A 23651-nucleotide genomic window follows, 5' to 3' on the forward strand; every position below is an offset into this window, starting at 1 on the left:
TACCGGTCAAGGGACCCTCAGGCTGTACTGATAGACGCTCTGGCGGTACCTTGGAATTTCAGTCTCGCATACCTTTTTCCTCCATTTGCTCTTCTACCTCGAATCATTGCTCGAATCAAGCAGGAGAGGGCATCGGTGATCCTCGTTGCACTGGCGTGGCCTCGCAGGATTTGTTATGCAGACCTGGTGGACATGTCCTCTCTTCCACCTTGGAGACTTCCATTAAGGAAGGACCTTCTACTTCAATGACCCTTCCTTCATCCAAATCTAGTTTCTCTGTAGCTGACAGCTTGGAGATTGAACGCTTAATTTTATCTAAGCGTTGTTTTTCTGATCAGGTCATTGAGACTATGATTCAGGCTCATTAAACCTGTGTCTAGAAGGATTTACCTTTAAAATCTAGCATATATATCTTACTGGTGTGAATCCAAGGGCTACTCTTGGAGTAGAGTTCGGATTCCTAGAATTCTGTCCTTCAAGTAGGTTGGAGAAGGGTTTATTGGCAAGTTCCCTAGAGGGTCAAATATCTGCCTTGTCTATTTTGTTACATAATTATCAGGCCTTGGTCAGGACCAGGCCTGTATTCAAGCCAGGTACTCCTCCCTGGAGTCTTAATTTGGTTCTTAAAGTTCTCCAAGGGGCTCCGTTTGAGCCAATGCATTCCTTAAATTTTAAGTTAACAACCAGAAACAAAACTTTCCAAGATATTTCATCTGCTCGTAAAATTTCAGAGCTCTCGACATTGCAGTATGAGTCTCCTTACCTTATTTTTCTTTGGGATTAGGTGGTTTTAGGTACTAAATTAGGGTTTCTCCCTAAAGTAGTTTCAGCCCGGAACATTGATCAAGAAATTGTTGTTCCTTCCTTGTGTCCTAATCCTCCTTAGAAGGAACAGCTTCTGCACAATCTAGACGTGGTACGTGCCTTAGAATTCTATTTACCCCATTTCCTCCCTCTGTTAGAAGCTCATGTAGTAGTGCTCCCTAAACCTGGTAAGCCGGCAAATATCTAATTTTCGCCCGATATCGTTACTCAACGTACTCAAAAATGTTAGCAACCCGTATAAATACTATTTTACCCTCCATTATTCATATAAATCAAGCAGGCTTTACACCAAATAGAGAGGCTAGAGACAACACCACTAAAATAATTAACCTTATGAAATATGCAAAAAAATCACCATCTCCCCTCAGCTTTTTTATCAATGGACGCGGAAAAAGCCTTTGATAGGCTAGACTGGCTCTTTCTCAAGGGCTCATTGCAAAGATTTGGCTTTGACTCAAAATTTGTAGATAAAATATTCTCTCTATATCATAAACCAACCGCCAAGATCCGACTTAATGACTCCGTCTTACAACCATTCTTAATCTCTAACGGCACACGACAGGGATGTCCCCTTTCCCCTCTACTATTTGTTATGGCAATGGAGATATTAGCCTCTACAATTAGACAATCGCCCGACATTAGAGGTATTACAATTTCCAATAATATTTATAACATTACCCTGTATGCGGATGATGTGTTCCTCACCTTAACTGACCCCTTGATATCTATTCCAGCCCTTTTGGAAATATTACAGGAATATGGCTCATTATCCAATTTTAGCATCAACATTGATAAATCATTTCCCTTTCTGAGGAAGAATTTACGGCCCTACAGCAACAATTCCACTTTCGTATACAAAAAAATGCTATTAAATACTTGGGGGTTTATGTTTCCCCATATCTAGATGTCATGCTTGCCGTTAATCATGAACCATTATATCTACATATTTAATCTTTACTGAATACTTGGGGCACTAAATCCCTATCATGGATAGGTCGAATCAACACGTTAAAAATGATGGCTCTCCCAAAGGTCTTATATCTGCTACAGGCCCTGCCCATCCCTCTCACTGATAATCTCATTTTTAAATTTCAGAAGTTATTTATTAATTTCTTATGGCAAAATAAGAGACCCATGATAGCTACTAACACCTTATTCCGAGATAGAGCTCAGGGAGGACTTGGTGTTCCCAACTTACTTTTATATAGAACAGCTACATTTCTGACTAGGATAGTAGACTGGTGTAAACATGTTACACCAGAAGGAGTGGGTACGACTAGAGCACGATATCACAACAAACACACATCTGGGAGGAAATTGCTGGTTAACTCCTAAACAGAGGAAAACTCATACATTCTACCCCACAATTGTAAGAAACATTTGACATTTGGGACAGAACTCTTAAAAAATCGACAACTTTGTCCAGTATACTGTCTCCTTTAACACCATTACAAGACAACCCTGATTTCCCACTTGCCAAACTTCTGTCTCCTATGCCTTTGAACATCTTACAAGGTGCAATACCGAGCTATTCCCTATTTCAAAATTTTAAGCCTAAAGCTCAAGAAGATATAGTAGAGTTGCTTGGCCATAGATTTCAAAACTGGTTCACCTATAACCAACTTATACATTACTTGCGTCGCCATCCTCAAAACCATTTACTCACACGCCAATTAACTGCTTTTGAGAGCATATGTAGCAAAGAAATACCAAATAAAGGCATACTATCATTATCCTATAAAGTCTTACTGACTAAATCGACATTACCATCATACACATCAAGTTGGGAATTAGAGATAGGAGAAACATTGCAGCCAAAAGAGTGGCTTTATATATTCTCAACTATGACCAAATCAATTCAATCCATATCTACATTGGAGATGAATATTAAACTTCTTAGTAGATGGTATTACACACCAGCATGACTAGCAATCATTCTTCCCACATACCCAGCTGAGTGCTGGAGAGGGTGCACAGAGAGGAACATTCATACATATCTGGTGGAGCTGTCCTGTAGCTCAAGCCTTTTGGTCTACAGTGAGAATTAAAATGGAGAAAGCATTATCTATCCCCATCCCTTTAGATGTTTGGAGACACTGATTCAATAGATTGCCTAAAATTAAATGTAGACTGAGACTTAAGTTGCTCACTCTTATGATAAATTCAGCCAAAAGCCTAGTTCCACTGAACTGGAAGAAGCACTCCTTGCCCTCTATAATGGTCTGGAAAGATAGAGTAACCCATTTCCTAAAACTTGAAAAATATAATTTCACCCAAATTAAACAGACCAATGACTATCATAATATTAGTTTTATATGGGAGGAATATTTGAATAAAAATAAGAGTGGAGACGAATACTAGATAATTTCCTTATTCCAAATAGGTCTGAAGGTCCAATGTTAACCTTGTCTGACATTTATAGACATATAAAATTCTTTTTGTATACTTTCTTCTAAAAATTATGAGCTCCATTGTTGACATTTTCAGATTGAGTGAATTTTAGCCCTTAATTCTATTAAGATTATGATCCTATAGCCTGCAGACATTTAGGATTCCTGTTATATATATACATAGAAGTATAAACTCAAATAATACTCTGATTTTTTTGGACTCCTTTTTTTATTGTTTTGCTCCTTTTTTTATTGTTTTGCCAGTTATAATACAATGTATGGATATTCATGTAACATAAAGGGAGTACTTCTTATAATGTTATACTGACCTTGCAGATTGCATAGTCATGTCTTACTACTTATACTGTCTTTTGGATTTACTTAAAATTTATTTTCTTGATATGTCATGTATATCAATGAACATGTATGTGAAAACCTTAACTGCAATTTTGTTATTCTGTTTATTCAATAAAAAAATTTAAAAAGGAAAACAAATTCTATTTACAGTTGACTAAGGATCTTCGTCAGTCTTCTGTTCTGTTCTATTTGTGGTTTTCTCTGGGAAACGTAAGGATCAGAAAGCTATGGCTACTTCTTTCTTTATGTCTGAAGAGTATCATTCGCTTTGCCTATGAAACTGCTGGATAGCAGCCTCCTGAGAGTTACGTCTCATTCTACGAGGGCTGTTTCCTCTTCCTGGGCATTCAAAAATGAAACTTCTGTGGAACAGATTTGCAAGGCCGCAACTTGGTTCTCTCTTCAAACTTTCTATAAATTTGACACTTGCCTCGGCTGAGGTTGCTTTTGGGAGAAAGGTTCTTCAAGCAGTGGTGCCTTCCGTTTAGGTCCCCTGTCTTGCACAGCGCCACTGTTGGGGGAACGCTCCTGAACGCGACAGGGTGCACTGTGTTGGCGCATCTACTTTCTCCAACATAGGTGTGTCCGGTCCACGGCGTCATCCTTACTTGTGGGATATTCTCTTCCCCAACAGGAAATGGCAAAGAGTCCCAGCAAAGCTGGTCACATGATCCCTCCTAGGCTCTGCCCACCCCAGTCATTCTCTTTGCCGTTGCACAGGCAACATCTCCACGGAGATGGTTAAGAGTTTTTTGGTGTTTAAATGTAGTTTTTATTCTTCAATCAAGTGTTTGTTATTTTAAAATAGTGCTGGTATGTACTATTTACTCTGAAACAGAAAAAAGATGAAGATTTCTATTTGTAAGAGGAAGATGATTTTAGCAGAAGTTACTAAAATCGATTGCTGTTTCCACACAGGACTGTTGAGATGAAGTAACTTCAGTTGGGGGAAACAGTTGGCAGACTTTTCTGCTTAAGGTATGACTGGCCATATTTCTAACAAGACTATGTAATGCTGGAAGGCTGTCATTTCCCCTTATGGGGACCGGTAAGCCATTTTCTTAGTTAAATAAAAGAATAAAGGGCTTCATAAGGGCTTAAAAAACTGGTAGACATTTTTCTGGGCTAAAACGATTGCTTTGCTAGGCATATTTTGCAGATTCTAACTATTAATGGTTATTATAATCTTGGGGATTGTTTAGAGAAACGGCAGGCACTGTGTTGGACACCTTTTTCAGATGGGGGCCTTTTCTAGTTATAGACAGAGCCTCATTTTCGCGCCACTAATGCGCAGTTGTTTTTGGAGAGCAAGGCATGCAGATGCATGTGTGAGGAGCTAAGAATCACTGAAAAAGCTTATAGAAGGCATCATTTGGTATCGTATTCCCCTCTGGGCTTGGTTGGGTCTCAGCAAAGCATATAGCTGGGACTGTATAGGGGTTAAATGTAAAAACGGCTCCGGTTCCGTTAATTTAAGGGTTAAAGCTCTGAAATTTGGTGTGCAATACTTTTAATGCTTTAAGACACTGTGGTGAAATTTTGGTGAATTTTGAACAATTCCTTCATACTTTTTCACATATTCAGTAATAAAGTGTTTTCAGTTTGAAATTTAAAGTGACAGTAACGGTTTTATTTTAAAACGTTTTTTGTGCTTTGTTGACAAGTTTAAGCCTGTTTAACATGTCTGTACCATCAGATAAGCTATGTTCTATATGTATGAAAGCCAAGGTGTCTCCCCATTTAAATTTATGTGATAATTGTGCCATAGTGTCCAAACAAAGTAGGGACAGCAATGCCACAGATAATGATATTGCCCAAGATGATTCCTCAAATGAGGGGAGTAAACATGATACTACATCATCCCCTTCTGTGTCTACACCAGTTTTGCCCACACAAGAGGCCCCTAGTACATCTAGTGCGCCAATTCTTATTACCATGCAACAATTAACGGCTGTAATGGATAACTCTATAGCAAACATTTTATCCAAAATGCCTACTTATCAGAGAGAGCGCGATTGCTCTGTTTTAAACACTGAAGAGCAAGAGGACGCTGATGATAACTGTTCTGACATACCCTCACACCAATCTGAAGGGGCCATGAGGGAGGTTTTGTCTGAGGGAGAAATTTCAGATTCAGGAAAAATTTCTCAACAAGCTGAACCTGATGTTGTGACATTTAAATTTAAATTAGAACATCTCCGCGCACTGCTTAAGGAGGTATTATCTACTCTGGATGATTGTGACAATTTGGTCATTCCAGAGAAATTATGTAAGATGGACAAGTTCCTAGAGGTTCCGGTGCCCCCCGACGCTTTTCCTATACCCAAGCGGGTGGCGGACATAGTAAATAAGGAGTGGGAAAGGCCCGGCATACCTTTTTGTTCCCCCCCCCTATATTTAAGAAATTATTTCCTATAGTCGACCCCAGAAAGGACTTATGGCAGACAGTCCCCAAGGTCGAGGGGGCGGTTTCTACTCTAAATAAACGCACTACTATTCCTATCGAAGATAGTTGTGCTTTCAAAGATCCTATGGATAAAAAATTAGAAGGTTTGCTTAAAAAGATTTTTGTTCAGCAGGGTTACCTTCTACAACCAATTTCATGCATTGTTCCTGTCACTACGGCAGCGTGTTTCTGGTTCGAGGAACTAGAAAAGTCGCTCAATAAAGAATCTTCGTATGAGGAGGTTATGGACAGAGTTCAAGCACTTAAATTGGCTAACTCTTTTATTTTAGATGCCGCTTTGCAATTAGCTAGATTAGCGGTGAAAAATTCAGGGTTTGCTATCGTGGCGCGCAGAGCGCTTTGGCTAAAGTCTTGGTCAGCGGATGTGTCTTCCAAGACAAAATTGCTTAACATCCCTTTCAAGGGTAAAACATTATTTGGACCTGATTTGAAAGAGGAGATTTCAGACATCACTGGGGGAAAGGGCCACGCCCTCCCACAGGATAGGTCTTTTAAGGCTAAAAATAGGCCTAATTTTCGTCCCTTTCGCAGAAACGGACCAGCCTCTAATTCTACATCCTCTAAGCAAGAGGGTAATACTTCACAACCCAAACCAGCCTGGAGACCAATGCAAGGCTGGAACAAGGGTAAGCAGGCCAAGAAGCCTACCACTGCTACCAAAACAGCATGAAGGGATGGCCCCCGATCCGGGACCGGATCTGGTGGGGGGCAGACTTTCTCTCTTTGCTCAGGCTTGGGCAAGAGATGTTCAGGATCCTTGGGCGCTAGAAATAGTTTCTCAAGGTTATCTCCTGGAATTCAAGGAACTACCCCCAAGGGGAAGGTTCCACAGGTCTCAATTATCTTCAAACCAAATAAAAAGACAGGCATTCTTACATTGTGTAGAAGACCTGTTAAAAATGGGAGTGATTCATCCAGTTCCAATAAGAGAACAAGGGATGGGTTTTTATTCCAACCTGTTCATAGTTCCCAAAAAAGAGGGAACATTCAGACCAATTTTGGATCTCAAGATCCTAAACAAATTTCTCAAGGTTCCATCGTTCAAAATGGAAACTATTCGAACGATCCTACCTACTATCCTGGAAAATCAATTTATGACTACCGTGGATTTAAAGGATGCGTACCTACATATTCCTATCCACAAGGAGCATCATCAGTTCCTAAGGTTCGCTTTTCTGGACAAGCATTACCAGTTTGTGGCACTTCCATTCGGATTAGCCACTGCTCCAAGGATTTTCACAAAGGTACTAGGGTCCCTTCTAGCGGTTCTAAGACCAAGGGGCATTGCAGTAGTACCTTACTTGGACGACATCCTGATTCAAGCGTCGTCTCTGTCAAAAGCAAAGGCTCATACGGACATCGTCCTAGCCTTTCTCAGATCTCACGGATGGAAGGTGAACAAAGAAAAAAGTTCTCTGTCCCCGTCAACAAGAGTTCCCTTCTTGGGAACGATAATAGATTCCTTAGAAATGAGGATTTTTCTGACAGAGGTCAGAAAATCAAAAATTCTAAGCTCTTGTCAAGTACTTCATTCTGTTCTTCGTCCTTCCATAGCGCAGTGCATGGAAGTAATAGGATTGATGGTTGCAGCAATGGACATAGTTCCTTTTGCACGAATTCATCTAAGACCATTACAACTGTGCATGCTCAGACAGTGGAATGGGGATTATACAGACTTGTCTCCGACGATTCAAGTAGATCAAAAGACCAGAGATTCACTCCGTTGGTGGCTGACCCTGGACAATCTGTCACAGGGAATGAGCTTCCGCAGACCAGAGTGGGTCATTGTCACGACAGACGCCAGCCTGGTGGGCTGGGGCGCGGTCTGGGAACCCCTGAAAGCTCAGGGTCTATGGTCTCGGGAAGAATCTCTTCTCCCGATAAACATTCTGGAACTGAGAGCGATATTCAATGCTCTCAAAGCTTGGCCTCAACTAGCAAAGGCCAAATTCATAAGGTTTCAATCAGACAATATGACGACTGTTGCATATATCAATCATCAGGGGGGAACAAGGAGTTCCCTAGCGATGGAAGAAGTGACCAAAATAATTCAATGGGCGGAGGATCACTCCTGCCACTTGTCTGCAATCCACATCCCAGGAGTGGAAAATTGGGAAGCGGATTTTCTGAGTCGTCAGACATTCCATCCGGGGGAGTGGGAACTCCATCCGGAAATCTTTGCCCAAATAATTCAATTATGGGGCATTCCAGACATGGATCTGATGGCGTCCCGTCAGAACTTCAAGGTTCCTTGCTACGGGTCCAGATCCAGGGATCCAAGGGCGACTCTAGTAGATGCACTAGTAGCACCTTGGACCTTCAACCTAGCTTATGTATTCCCACCGTTTCCTCTCATTCCCAGGCTGGTAGCCAGGATCAATCAAGAGAGGGCCTCTGTGATCTTGATAGCTCCTGCGTGGCCACGCAGGACTTGGTATGCAGACCTGGTGAATATGTCATCGGCTCCACCATGGAAGCTACCTTTGAGACAGGACCTTCTTGTTCAGGGTCCATTCGAACATCCGAATCTGGTTTCCCTCCAACTGACGGCTTGGAGATTGAACTCTTGATTTTATCAAAGCGTGGGTTTTCAGATTCTGTAATAGATACTCTGATTCAGGCTAGAAAGCCTGTAACTAGAAAAATTTACCATAAAATATGGAAAAAATATATCTGTTGGTGTGAATCTAAAGGATTCCCATGGAACAAGATAAAAATTCCTAAGATTATATCCTTTCTACAAGAAGGTTTGGAGAAAGGATTATCTGCAAGTTCTCTGAAGGGACAGATCTCTGCTTTATCTGTTTTACTTCACAAAAGACTGGCAGCTGTGCCAGATGTTCAAGCATTTGTTCAGGCTCTGGTTAGAATCAAGCCTGTTTACAGACCTTTGACTCCTCCCTGGAGTCTAAATCTAGTTCTTTCAGTTCTTCAAGGGGTTCCGTTTGAACCCTTACATTCCGTAGATATTAAGTTATTATCTTGGAAAGTTTTGTTTTTGGTTGCAATTTCTTCTGCTAGAAGAGTTTTAGAGTTATCTGCTCTGCAGTGTTCTCCGCCCTATCTGGTGTTCCATGCAGATAAGGTGGTTTTGCGTACTAAGCCTGGTTTTCTTCCAAAAGTTGTTTCCAACAAAAATATTAACCAGGAGATAGTTGTACCTTCTTTGTGTCCGAATCCAGTTTCAAAGAAGGAACGTTTGTTACACAATTTGGACGTAGTCCGTGCTCTAAAATTCTATTTAGAGGCTACTAAAGATTTCAGACAAACATCTTCCTTGTTTGTTGTTTATTCTGGTAAAAGGAGAGGTCAAAAAGCGACTTCTACCTCTCTTTCCTTTTGGCTTAAAAGCATTATCCGATTGGCTTATGAGACTGCCGGACGGCAGCCTCCTGAAAGAATCACAGCTCACTCCACTAGGGCTGTGGCTTCCACATGGGCCTTCAAGAACGAGGCTTCTGTTGACTTGGTCTTCACTGCACACTTTTGCCAAATTTTACAAATTTGATACTTTTGCTTCTTCGGAGGCTATTTTTGGGAGAAAGGTTTTGCAAGCTGTGGTGCCTTCCGTTTAGGTGACCTGATTTGCTCCCTCCCTTCATCCGTGTCCTAAAGCTTTGGTATTGGTTCCCACAAGTAAGGATGACACCGTGGACCGGACACACCAATGTTGGAGAAAACTGAATTTATGCTTACCTGATAAATTACTTTCTCCAACGGTGTGTCCGGTCCACGGCCCGCCCTGGTTTTTTAATCGGGTCTGATGAATTGTTTTCTCTAACTACAGTCACCACGGTATCATATGGTTTCTCCTATATATATTTCCTCCTGTCCGTCGGTCGAATGACTGGGGTGGGCGGAGCCTAGGAGGGATCATGTGACCAGCTTTGCTGGGACTCTTTGCCATTTCCTGTTGGGGAAGAGAATATCCCACAAGTAAGGATGACGCCGTGGACCGGACACACCGTTGGAGAAAGTAATTTATCAGGTAAGCATAAATTCTGTTTTTTACTGTGGGAAACAGCTGTTGCCAAATACTCTGTAAACTGCTGTCCTCTCTGCATTACAGCTACTTGGTTGGAGGGGGTGAGAACCCTATACACCAGGAGCTTGTGGGGGTCATCGTTGAGTTTATTATACACCCATCTTGTATTTTTATTAAGATTTATTGTGGGTTAATTTGCAACATTGGCTGAGAGGCACTACTTCATATATTTTCTGTCACTTCTACAATTCACTAAAACGATAATGAAATACAGCATCAGTTAGTGCTTATTTCATTGTGAAGCATTATAGCGTAGTTATTGCTTATTTTACTGTATGCTGTGCTTATGCACCCAAACAATTTCTGGTAGGGGGCAGGTTTAGTCGTTTTCAGGAGGTTTGTTATCAATCAGTTCAGGATCCTTGGGTTTTAAACATTTACTAGGGTTACAGGATAGGTTCATTGTCGCAAAAAAGGAGGGAACATCAGACCTATGCTGGATTTAAAGACTCTAAACAAATTCTTAAGAGTTCCTACTTTCAAGATGGAGACCATTCATACTATTCTACCTTTAGTACAGCACAGTCATTTCATGTCCCCTATAGATCTGATGGATGCATACCTTTTTTTTTATATTTCCATTCAGAAAGACCATTTTTTCAGTTCATCAAATTTGTCTTCCAGGATGAACATTTTCAGTTTGTTGCTTCTCCATTCGGGTTAGCAACGGCTCCCCGTATACTCACAAAGGTTTTTGGAGCTCTTCTGACAGTCATTAGATCTCAGGGCGTTTTTCATTTGTACCTTACCTGAACAACATTTTGGTTCAGGCTCCTATTCTACAGATTTAGCAATTTCTCATTCTTAAAAACGTATGAGTTTTTTTGGGAGTCTCTATTGATTCAGTAACCATGCGTCTATCTCTCACAGAACCATGCAGAATCAAATTGCAGAGAGCCTGTGCCAATCTTTAGTCATTGTTTCTTCCTGTAGTTCAGTGTATGGAGGTGATTGGTTTGGTCTGATGGTAGCTGCCTCAGACACAGTACCTTTTCTCCTACATTGGTGTGTCCGGTCCACGGCTTCATCCTTACTTGTGGGATATTCTCATTCCCTACAGGAAGGGGCAAAGAGAGCACAACAGCAGAGCTGTCCATATAGCTCCCCCTCTAGCTCCGCCCCCCAGTCATTCTCTTTGCCGCTCTGAACAAGTAGCATCTCCACGGGGGTGGTAAAGAGTATGTGGTGTTAGTTGTAGTTTTTTATTTCTTCTATCAAGAGTTTATTTTAAAATAGTGCCGGTTTGTACTATTTACTCTACAGCAGAAAGTGATGAAGATTTCTGTTGAGAGGAGTATGATTTTAGCACCAGTAACTAAAATCCATTGCTGTTCCCACGCAGGACTGTTGAAACCAGAGAACATCCGTTGGGGGGAACAGTTTGCAGGCTTAACTGCTTTCAGGTATGATCAGTCATTTTTCTAACAAGACCATGTAATGCTAGAAGACTGTCAAATTCCCTCTGGGATAGGTCAGCCATTTTTTCTTAGACTCTGTATAAAATGATGGCTTATATTTAGGGCTCTATGCTGGTTGACAGTATTGTGGGCTTTAAAATCGATTGCTTTTTAGCATGTTTTCACTATAAATAAGGTGTTTTTGCAGACTTTAAAACACTTTTGGGGTTTAATTTCGGCCTGGCACTTATTTGGACACCTAAATCTAGTCAGAAAGGCCCCTCCACTCTGGAATGAAGAGGGAGGAGGCTTCATTTTCAGGCCTCAATTGCGCAGTTGATTTTGCCTAGGCAGTCCATGCAGCTTCATGTGGGGCATCAGAAAGGACTCCAGAGAGGCTTATTTCCTACTAAAATAATCCCTAAGAAAGGTAAAGGCTACAGGGGAAGCTGGGGCTAGTACTGTAGTGTGTTAACCGGTTAACTGTTATTAGCTCCGGTTTGGGCATTAAGGGGTTAATTGGTCTGAAAATGTGTGTGCAATCTGCATAAAAAAAATGTGTGGTGAAAATTTCATTAAAATCGGATGTTTATTTCATGGTTTTTTGATGTTTCAGTAATAATGTGTGCTCTTTTATTATTTAAAGAGACAGTAACGTTTTTGTCAAAAATAATTTTTATTGCATTGTAGTTCTGTTTAAGCCTGTCAAACATGTCTGAATCTTCAGATAGACTATGTTCTGTATGTCCAAAGGCCAAGGTGGTTCCCCCATTAAATTTGTGTGCAGTGTGCCATAGCGTCCAACCAGCTTAAAGTGAAAGTAAAGTTTGCTGTTTTGCTAACCGTAGTAACATAGTATGTTGCAAATCAATAGGACTTTCATTCATGTTTTTTTTTTAAACTTATGTGCAAATCAAGTTTTATCCTAAATAAAAGCAGAATTTTACCTATGATAAATTCAACCCGTTTTTTTTTATTATTTATTTCTACTTCCTGATCACGTTTCTTTTTGGGCCAACTGAAATTCTGGCCGTTAGGCGGCCGTGAAGCGACGTCATCCGCCTATTGATGGATCTGCGCATGCGTCAAATCTAGATTCTCTACTGTTATGCTGAACGCGCATTCCCGATTTGCGCATGCGCACAACATTTGTGGCTGACAGCATAAACGATAGACGCATGCACTTTGGACAAAGGTTGAACAGAGAATCGCATGCTCATTAAAGTTAGAATCGTCGATTTGCGCATGCGCAATGGAACTGGTCCTTGTGAACGCGCATTTGTGATTTGTATAGAGCGGGTGGAACACTGAAAAATATAGGAAGTAGAAGATGAGAGGAGTAAGCAGGAGAACGGTATTACAATTATATAATATAAAACGGCACAAATCAATACATTTCATAGAAAAAAATATAGCGATTGTTATATTATACAGTTATACAATGCAGTGATGTGTTCTAATGGGACAAAATTTACTTTCACTTTAAGGACAGTACAATCACACTTAAAAATATAGCCCAAGATGATTCTTTAGCTGAAGGTAGTGAAGATAGCTTGCTTTCCTCTCCTTCTGTGTCAACACCAGCTATGCCCGCGCAGGCGAACCCCAGTACATCTAGCGCAACAATTAGCATTTTTTATCCAAACTGCCAGCCTTTCCTAGGAAGCGTGATTGCTCAGTTTTAAACACAGACAATGAGCAAGCAGACGCAGAGGATAATTTATCTGTAGTGCCCTCACATCAAGCTGACTTGGCGGTGAGGGAGGGCCTGTCTGAGGGAGAAGGAAAAGTTTCTCAGCAGGCAGAGCCTGATACCATAACATTTAAATTTAAGCTAGAACACCTCCGCGCCCTACTTAAGGAGGTCCTAGCTGCACTTGATGATTGTGATCCTTTGGTGATCCCAGAAAAATTGTGTAAAATGGACAATTTCCTAGAGGTCCCAGTACACACTGATGCGTTTGCAATACCTAAGATGGCGGATATAGTGACTAAGGAGTGGGAGAAGCCAGGTGTTCCTTTTGTTCCCCCTCCTATATTTAAGAAAATGTTCCCCATTGTTTACCCCAGAAGGGACGCATGGCAGACGGTCCCTAAGGTAGAGGGGGCAGTTTCAACGTTAGCTAAGCGCACAACTATTCCAATAGAGGACAGTTGCGCTTTCAAAGATCCTATGGATAATAAATTAGAAGGATTGCTTAATAAAATTTTTGTTCAGCAAGGTTTCCTTCTTCAACCAATTTTGTGCATTATTCCTGTCACCGGCGGCGTCTTTTTGGTTCAATGAACTAGAAAATTCGCTCCAGAAGGAGACTCCATTTGATGGAGTCATGGACAGAATTCACGCACTGAAGTTGGCTAATTCCTTTATTTTAGATGCCGCTTTTCAATTAGCTGAATTAGCGGCAAAAAATTCAGGTTTTGAAATAGTGGCGCGCAGGGCGCTTTGGCTATAATCTTGGTCGGCGGATGTGTTGTCCAAAACAAAATTGCTTACTATTCCTTTCAAGGGTAAGACCCAATTCAGGGCCAGAATTGAAAGAGATTATTTCAGACATCACTGGGGGAAAGGGCCATGCCCTTCCACAGGATAGACCTTTCAAAGCAAAAAATAAGTCTAATTTTTGGAAACAGACCAAGAAGCCTGCTGCTGCTACCAAATCAGCATGAAAGGATAGCCCCCGATCCGGGACCGGATCTGGTAGGGGGCAGACTCTCTCTCTTTGTTCAGGCTTGGGCAAGAGATGTCCTAGACCCCTGGGCTTTAGAGATTGTCTCTCTCCTAGAATTCAAGGACCTTCCTCCAAAGGAAAGGTTTCACATGTCTCGCTTGTCTTTAGACCAGACAAAGAGACGGGCATTCTTACATTGCGTAGAAGACCTTTTAAAAATGGGAGTGATACACCCAGTTCCAAAAGCAGAACAAGGACTGGGTTTTTACTCAAACCTGTTTGTAGTTCCCAAAAAGGAGGGAACGTTCAGGCCAATTCTGGACTTAAAGATCCTAAACAAATTCCTCAGAGTTCCATCATTCAAAATGGAAACCGAACAATTTTACCAATGATCCAGGAGGGTCAATACATGACTACCGTGGACCTAAAGGATGCATACCTGCATATTCCGATCCACAAAGTTCACCTTCAGTTCCTAAGGTTCGCCTTCCTGGACAAGCATTATCAGTTTGTGGCTCTTCCCTTCGGATTGGCCACTGCTCCAAGAATTTTCACAAAGGTGCTAGGGTCCCTTCTTGCGGTACTAAGACCGCGGGGCATTGCAGTAGCACCTTACCTAGACGACATCTTAATACAGGCGTCGTCTCTTCCCAGAGCCAAGGCTCATACGGATATCGTTCTGGCCTTTCTAAGGTCTCACGGGTGGAAGGTGAACGTAGAAAAGAGTTCTCTGTCCCCGGTCACAAGGGTTCCCTTCCTGGGAACAATAATAGATTCGGTAGAAATGAAAATTCAAAACTCTCAAAAGCTTGTCGAGTCCTTCATGCCATTGCTCAGCCGTCTGTGGCTCAGTGCATGGAGGTTACCGGTCTAATGGTGGCGGCAATGGACATTGTCCCATTTGCCAGAATTCATCTAAGACCACTGCAATTGTGCATGCTCAAGCAATGGAATGGGGATTATGCAGAATTGTCTCCCCAGATACAGATGGACCAGGAAACCAGAGACTCTTCTCTGGTGGTTGGCTCAGGATCACCTGTCACAGGGAATGAGTTTCCGCAGCCCGAAGTGGATCATTGTCACGACAGACGCCAGTCTCCTAGGCTGGGGCGCGGTGTGGGACTCCCTGAAAGCTCAGGGTCTATGATCTCGGGAAGAATCTCTTCTCCCGATAAACATTTTGGAATTAAGAGCGATATTCAATACGCTCCTGGCTTGGCCTCAACTAGCGAAGGCAAAATTCATAAGATTTCAGTCGGACAACATGACGACTGTAGTGTACATCAATCATCAGGAAGGAACGAAGAGTTCCCTGGCGATGAGAGAAGTATCAAAGATCATCAAATGGGCGGAGGATCACTCCTGCCATCTATCTGCAATTCACATCCCAGGAGTAGACAACTGGGAGGCGGATTATTTGAGTCGTCAGACTTTCCATCCAGGGGAGTGGGAACTTCACCCAGAGGTCTTTGCCCAGTTAACTCAACTATGGGGCATTCCAGATCTGGATCTGATGGCGTCTCGTCAGAACTGCAAGGTTCCACGCTACGGGTCCAGGTCCAGGGATCCCAAGGCGACATTGGTAGATGCATTAGTGGCGCCTTGGTCTTTGAATCTAGCGTATGTCTTTCCACCGTTTCCTCTACTCCCCAGGCTAGTAGCCAGGATCAAACAGGAGAAGGCTTCGGTGATTCTAATAGCTCCTGCGTGGCCACGCAGGACTTGGTATGCAGACCTGGTGAATATGTTATCGGCTCCACCATGGAAGCTACCATTGAGACAGGACCTTCTAGTGCAAGGTCCATTCGAACATCCAAACCTAGTTTCTCTGCAGCTGACTGCTTGGAGATTGAACGCTTGATTCTATCTAAGCGTGGGTTTTCGGAATCTGTTATAGATACTCTGGTTCAGGCTAGAAAGCCTGTAACCAGGAGAATTTACCATAAGATATGGCAGAAATATCTCTATTGGTGCGAATCCAAGGGTTACTCATGGAGTAAAATTAGAATTCCAAGGATTCTTTCCTTTCTCCAAGAAGGTCTGGAGAAAGGTCTGTCAGCCAGTTCTTTAAAGGGACAGATATCTGCTCTCTGTCTTGTTACACAAACGTCTGGCAGCTGTGCCAGATGTTCAGGCGTTCGTACAGGCGTTGGTCAGAATTAAGCCTGTCTACAGACCTGTGACTCCTCCATGGAGTCTGAATTTAGTTCTTTCAGTTCTTCAAGGGGTTCCGTTTGAACCTTTACATTTCATAGATATTAAGTTACTTTCTTGGAAAGTTTTGTTTTTGGTTGCTATTTCTTCTGCTAGAAGAGTTTCTGAATGGTCTGCTTTGCAGTGTAATTCACCCTATCTGGTGTTCCATTCAGATAAGGTCGTTTTATGTACCAAACCTGGTTTTCTTTCGAAGGTGGTTTCCAATAGGAATATTAACCAGGAAATAGTTGTTCCTTCTCTGTGTCCTAATCCAGTTTCCAAAAAGGAACGTTTGTTACACAATCTAGATGTGGTTCGTGCTTTAAAATTCTATCTAGAAGCAACAAAGGATTTCAGACAGACATCTTCATTGTTTTTCGTCTATTCTGGTAAAAGGAGAGGTCAGAAAGCTACTGCTACCTCTTTCCTTCTGGTTAAAAAGCATCATCCGATTGGCTTATGAGACTGCCGGACGGCAGCCTCCTGAACGAATTACTGCTCATTCTACTAGAGCTGTGGCTTCCACATGGGCCTTCAAGAATGAGGCTTCTGTTGAACAGATCTGTAAGGCAGCGATGTGGTCTTCTCTGCATACTTTTGCCAAATTTTACAAATTCGATACTTATGCTTCTTCGGAGGCTATTTTTGGGAGAAAGGTTTTACAAGCAGTGGTGCCTTCCGTTTAGGTTACCTGACTTGCTCCCTCCCTTCATCCATGTCCTAAAGCTTTGGTATTGGTTCCCACAAGTAAGGATGAAGCCGTGGACCGGACACACCAATGTAGGAGAAAACAGAATTTATGTTTACCTGATAAATTTCTTTCTCCTACGGTGTGTCCGGTCCACGGCCCGCCCTGGCTTTTAGTCAGGTTTAAAATTTTTGTTTTTGTACACTACAGTCACCACTGCACCCTATGGTTCTCCTTTTTCTCCTGACCGTCGGTCGAATGACTGAGGGGCGGAGCTAGAGGGGGAGCTATATGGACAGCTCTGCTGTTCTCTCTTTGCCACTTCCTGTAGGGAATGAGAATATCCCACAAGTAAGGATGAAGCCGTGGACCGGACACACCGTAGGAGAAAGAAATTTATCAGGTAAACATAAATTCTGTTTTTTGCTCACTTTTGTTTACGCTCTCTTTAGTTGAGTATGCTAAAACAGTGGACAAGGAATTATTCTTGTTTAGTTCAGATGATATTTCTAGACTCCATAATAAAGCGATCTTTATCCTGGTTGATAAACAACCATTGGGGCGACCATTATATCCATCGTTGGTTATTGTAACTTCAGATGTCAGTCTATCAGGTTAGGTTGCTGTTTGGGGAGCTCTGAGAGTGTAAGGAGTTTAGTACTCTCTGGAGAAGAGGATACCAATAAACATTTTGGCGCTTCAGGCGTTTTTTGTGCTCTCCAGTCATTGCCGCTCCTGAAGAAGGAAGAATATATTGGTTTTCAATCGGACAACCTCACAACTGTAGCATACATCAATAATCAGGGAGGGACTTATAGTCCCTTAGCAATGAAAGAGGTAACTCAGATTTGGTCTTCGGCAGACTGCTGTCAATGTACCTTATCATTGACAACAATTGGAAAGCAGTCTATCTCAGCAGACAGTCTTAACATCTGGGGCATGGTCCCTCAATAAGATTTTCAATCATCTGGTTTTCTGGAAAAAGACCTGATGGTTTCTCATCTCAATTTCAAACTTCCCAGATATTGTGCCAGATCCAAGGATCCGAGAGCAGAATTGATAGTTTTTTCTGACACTGTACTTGATATTCTACTTCAGGCCAGGAAACGTGTAACTAGAGCGATTTATTCCAAGACTTGGAAAATGTTTCTTTCTTTGTCAAAGTCATAGTTTTTATTGGCATTCTTTTAGGATTCTGGTTTAGAAAAGGGTTTGTAAACCAGTTCTTTAAAGGGTCCGATATCTGCTTTTTCTGCTCTCTATCACAGGAAGATAGCTAAGCTTCCAGATGTCTCAGCTTTCATTCAGGCTTTTGTTATAATCCGGCTTGTTTTTAAGTCTATTTAAATTTTGGTTCTGACTTGGAGGCAGGTCATCCTCTACCGCAACAACTTTCTGCTTATTCTACTAGGTCAGTTGCCACTTACTGGGCCTTCAAGAATGAGGCTTCAGTTGACCAGATTTGCAAGGCAGCTACTTGGTCTTCTTTACATACTTTTGCAAAAGTCTACCATTTTTTGATGTTTTTGCTTCTTCCGAGGCAGCCTTTGGCAGGAAGGTTCTTCAGGCAGATATCTGGGATTTTTTTGCCTAATTTTATGATTTCATTTCTAAGTGGGGAAAAAAGTTTTCAAATCCCTCCTTTTTAAGTTATTACTCGTGGACTCCACGGCTTGGATATTAGTTCCCAGGAGTAATTGATTGTGGACTTTCACCACCAGTATAAAAGAGAACCTAATTTATGCTTGCCTGATTCATTTCTTTCATGGTGAGTCATCCACGAGACCCCACCCCATGTTTTATAGGGTTAATCTCTTCCCCCTTTTTTTTTTTTTTGTCCTTTTCTTTTATGGCTCTTATTCCTTTTACTTACCTCACTATGCTTGGCTATATGTTAGACTGAGGTATGTGTGAGGTGTTTTATAGGGCTCTTGGGGTTTGGCAATCTTTGCCTCATCCTAGTGGTAGAGAAGAGTAATTCCCATGAGTAATGGATTGTGAACTCTCACCACCATGACAGAAGTGAATTTATCCGGTAAGCATAAACCTTATTTATTTTTCTAAAAATGTCAGTTAATTTGTCGTTCTTTTGAATTTTTGCACATGCTCAGTAGGTACATCAAAGTGTACATTTTGTATAAGTGGCTTTAGTGTCCTTTTTTCACATGACAAGATGGTGTCTGAGAATTATTTTCCTTTTAAACAAAATGTATTTGAAAACTGAATTTTGTGCTTAATCTTTGCCTAATATTACGTTTTCTATGAAGACTTTAAACATTGTGTGACAAAAGGCAATAGAGGAAATCTGGAAGGGAGCAAATACTTTTTCAAGGAACTTGATCTTAGGGAAGTTAAGTATAAAGATAATTGAGTGGTTTTTAATTTTCAGTAAAGCACCCCCATTTTCACTTTGTAGCCATTACTAAAGTCTAAGCAGCTTTCCTAAAAACATTAGGATAAAAGGTATTTTAGCTACTCTCTATGTGTATTATATCCTGTTGAAGAGCTTTTCATGAAGCGTTAACCAACTTAACGGTGTCCAGCCAAAAGGAAAGCGCAAAGACCCAGGGGTTAATTTTGAAAAGCTGAGTAGTTGTTGCAAAACGGATTAAGATAATAGTAAACCCTCCCAGAAATCCACTTACATATTTTTGTTCAAAATGACAAGTATGTATTAAGGTCAATGTAGACATTTTATCTCTGTCAAAATTGAATAAAACTAATAAACTTCCAAAAGTTGGCTAAATTTAGTATAACCTTTATAAACAATGATTTAATTTATTTCTACTTGTTTTTTTTATTAAATATTTTAGAATTTCTCTTTTGTAATAAAATTGATGCGACCAATGATTAAACTGACGGGCCATCCTTCTATGACACCTACATTTACCAGTATTTAAATTTACAATAAATAATGCTCTTCATAACACTATTTCTCCCTTTTCTTTAGCCTGGAAATGCCCAAAGATGAATTACCAAATCACAACTGTATAAAGCACCTTCGCTCTGTGGTGCAACAGCAGCAGGGTCGGATAGGAGAACTGGAAAAAGCAGCTGCTGAGAGCAAGCATCAGCTCTCCGAGCAGGTAATTTGTTTATGCTGTGATTCGGTTTCACTTTTATTTTAGCATGGGTGTAAATTGGTACATAACATCCAATATATCATGTGTGGTTATCAATATCATAGTTTCCATTCTATGGAAAATATTAATTGCTGAGCAAGTTTTCTACAGTTTTTGATGTTACCCAAACTTTTAAAATTGCTCTAAAAAAGGTATTCCTCCACCAGTTGCTGGTTGTTGTATTTTTGTTTAATAAACCTCTGTCCCTTGAACTTTTTTTCAGAAACGTGATATCCAGCTTTTAAAGGCATACATGAGAGCAATCCGCAGCGCCAATCCAAATCTGCAGAACCTGGAAGAGACTATAGAGTACAATGAAATCCTTGAGTAAGTACACCAATGTGCAAAGTAATTAGAGATAGAAAATGTTTGTGCTGCTTTTTCTTTCATAAAGGTGGTCTAAAAGCCATTACTCCCGAGAATTCAACTCCTGGCCAATAGGAGGCAAAGATTCCCAAAATTGTTTACTTAAACCTTCCCACCTCTCTGGTATGTTAGTCTTATCTTTGCCTCTCAGGAGGAAGGTAAAGATTTGAGGTGCTCCAGATTCTTCATTGAGAGGGGTCCTCAGACCGAATTAAGGCCCATTTCTCTTGTAAGGTGTATCCAGTCCACGGATCATCCATTACTTGTGGGATATTCTCCTTCCCAACAGGAAGCTGCAAGAGGATCACCCACAGCAGAGCTGTCTATATAGCTCCTCCTCTAACTGCCACCTCCCAGTCATTCTCTTGCAGCTCTCGACAAGATAGGAAGTAGCTAGAGAGATGTGGTGCATTAATGTAGTTTATCTTCAATCAAAAGTTTATTTTCAAATGGTACCGGAGTTGTACTATTTTAGCCTCAGGCAGAAAGTTAAAGAAGAGTCTGCCTGTGGTCTGATGATCTTAGCAGGTTGTAACTAAGATCCATTGCTGTTCTCACACATAACTGAAGAGATGAGGTAACTTCAGCTGGGGGAATAGCGTGCAGGGTCTCCTGCTATGAGGTATGTGCGGTTTTAAATTTTTCTAGAGAAATGATATGCTAGAAAATGCTGACAGTACCGGATATATTTAAGGTAAGCCTGTAAAGGGTAATATTTTTTTTTTATTTACTCACATTACTGAATAGATATAACGTTTGCTGAAGGTGTATGAACGTTTATTACATATTGGTGATAAAACTTTATTCTGGGGCCCAGTTTTTTCCACATGGCTGACTAGATTTTGCCTAGGGATAGTTTTTTTTAGGCCCTCTCACTGTGAGTACAGGCTGGGAGGGGCCTATTTTCGGCCTAAATTGTGCATTCGTTTTTGCAGTTTGAGACATCCAGCTTCCCTGAAGGAGTCCCCTGAACATTTAGGACCTCTCTAAAGGGTTTTTGTTGCCTTCCAAAGTCGTTGTATGGGCAGGTGGGGCCACAGTAGAGCTGTGGCAGTTTTGTGTGACTGTTTAAAAACGTTTATCGTTTTTTTTTATCCGGTTTTGAAACTAATGGGTTAATCCTCCATTTGCAAGTGGGTGCAATGCTCTTTTAGCCTATTATACACACTGTAAAAAATTCATAAGATTTACTGCTTTTTTCACTGTTTTGCAGTTTCTGTGTTTGTTTTTTTCTCTTAAAGGCACAGTATCGTTTTTATTTTCTGCTTGTTTACAGTTATTAAAGTGTTTTCCAAGCTTGCTGGTCTCATTACTAGTCTGTTTAAACATGTCTGACATAGAGGAAACTCATTGTTCATTATGTTTAGAAGCCATTGTGGAACCCCCTCTTAGAATGTGTACCAAATGCACCGATTTTACTATAGATTACAAAGACCATATTCTGGCTTTAAAAAATTTATCACCAGAAGAAATTGAAAAGGAGGAAGTTATGCCGTCTAACTCTCCCCACGTGTCAGATCCTATAAATCCCGCTCAGGGGACGCCTAGTACATCTAGCACGCCCATTGCGTATACCTTGCAAGACATGGCGGCAGTTATGAATCGTACCCTTACAGAGGTATTATCTAAACTGCCAGGATTGCAAGGAAAGCGAGACAGCTCTGGGACTAGAATAAATACAGAGCTCTCTGACGCTTTAGTAGCTATGTCTGATACACCCTCACATTATACTGAAGCAGGGGAGCTTCAATCTGTGGGTGAATTTTCTGATTCAGGGAAGATACTTCAATCTGATTCTGATATGTCTACATTTAAATTTAAGCTTGAACACCTCTGCGTATTGCTCAGGGAGGTTTTAGCAACTCTGGACAACTGTGACACTATTGTAGTCCCAGAGAAATTATGTAGATTGGATTAATACTATGCAGTACCTACTTACACTGATGTTTTTCCAATCCCTAAAAGGTTTTCTGAAATTATTACTAAGGAATGGGATAAACCAGGTGTACCGTTCTCTCCCCCTCCTGTTTTTAAAAAGATGTTTCCTATAGACGCCGCTACACGGGACTTATGGCAGACGGTCCCTAAGGTGGAGGGAGCAGTTTCTACTCTAGCTAAGCGTACCACTATCCCTGTCGAGGACAGTTGTGCTTTTCTAGATCCAATGGATACAAAATTAGAGGGTTACCTTAAGAACATTTTTATTCAACAAGGTTTTATTCTCCAGCCTCTTGCATGCATTGTCCCAGTCACTGCTGCTGTGGCTTTCTGGTTTGAGTCCCTAGAGGAGGCTCTACAGGTTGAAACCCCGTTGGAAGATATTATTGACAAGCTTAGGGCCCTTAAGCTAGCCAATTCATTTGTTTCTGATGCCGTTGTTCATTTAACCAAGCTAACGGCTAAAAATTCAGGTTTTGCTATTCAGGCGCGCAGGGCGCTATGGCTTAAATCCTGGTCAGCTGACGTGACTTCAAAGTCTAAACTTCTCAGCATTCCCTTAAAAGGACAGACCCTATTCGGGCCTGAACTGAAGGAGATAATTTCTGACATCACTGGAGGAAAAGGTCAAGCCCTTCCTCAAGACAGGTCCAACAAATTAAGGACCAAACAGTCTAGTTTTCGGCCCTTTCAAAACTTCAAGAGTGGCGCAGCTTCAACTTCCCCTAACACAAAACAAGAGGGAACTTTTGCCCAGTCTAAGCCGGTCTGGAGACCTAACCAGGCTTGGAACAAGGGGAAACAGGCCAAAAAGCCTGCTGCTGCCTCCAATACAGCATGAAGGAGCAGCCCCCGATCCGTAAACGGATCTAGTAGGGGGCAGACTCTCTCTCTTCACCCAGGCTTGGGCAAGAGATGTCCAGGATCCCTGGGCATTGGAAATTGTGTCCAAGGGTTATCTTCTGGAATTCAAAACCTCTCCCCCAAAAGGGAGATTTCATCTCTCACTTTTATCTGCAAACCAGATAAAGAGAGGCATTCTTACATTGTGTTCAAGACCTTCTAATTATGGGAGTGATCCACCCAGTTCCGCAGGAGGAACAGGGTTAGGGCTTCTATTCAAATCTGTAGTTCCCAAGAAAGAGGGAACATTCAGACCAATCTTAGATCTCAAAATCTTAAACAAAT

The 23651-nt window shown here is 41.4% G+C and overlaps 1 protein-coding gene across 1 annotated transcript in view; it reads left to right on the forward strand.

Moving 5' to 3' along the window:
- Window positions 1-23651, forward strand: part of RNF41 (ring finger protein 41) — a 204980-nt gene that overhangs the window by 149833 nt on the left and 31496 nt on the right. The window contains exons 4-5 of the mRNA XM_053708103.1: window positions 19988-20123; window positions 20383-20486. Coding sequence (XP_053564078.1) covers window positions 19988-20123; window positions 20383-20486 — 240 coding nt within the window. The remainder of the gene's footprint in view (window positions 1-19987; window positions 20124-20382; window positions 20487-23651) is intronic.

This window comes from Bombina bombina, chromosome 3 (genome assembly GCF_027579735.1).
Source record: "Bombina bombina isolate aBomBom1 chromosome 3, aBomBom1.pri, whole genome shotgun sequence".
Lineage (NCBI taxonomy): Eukaryota > Metazoa > Chordata > Amphibia > Anura > Bombinatoridae > Bombina > Bombina bombina.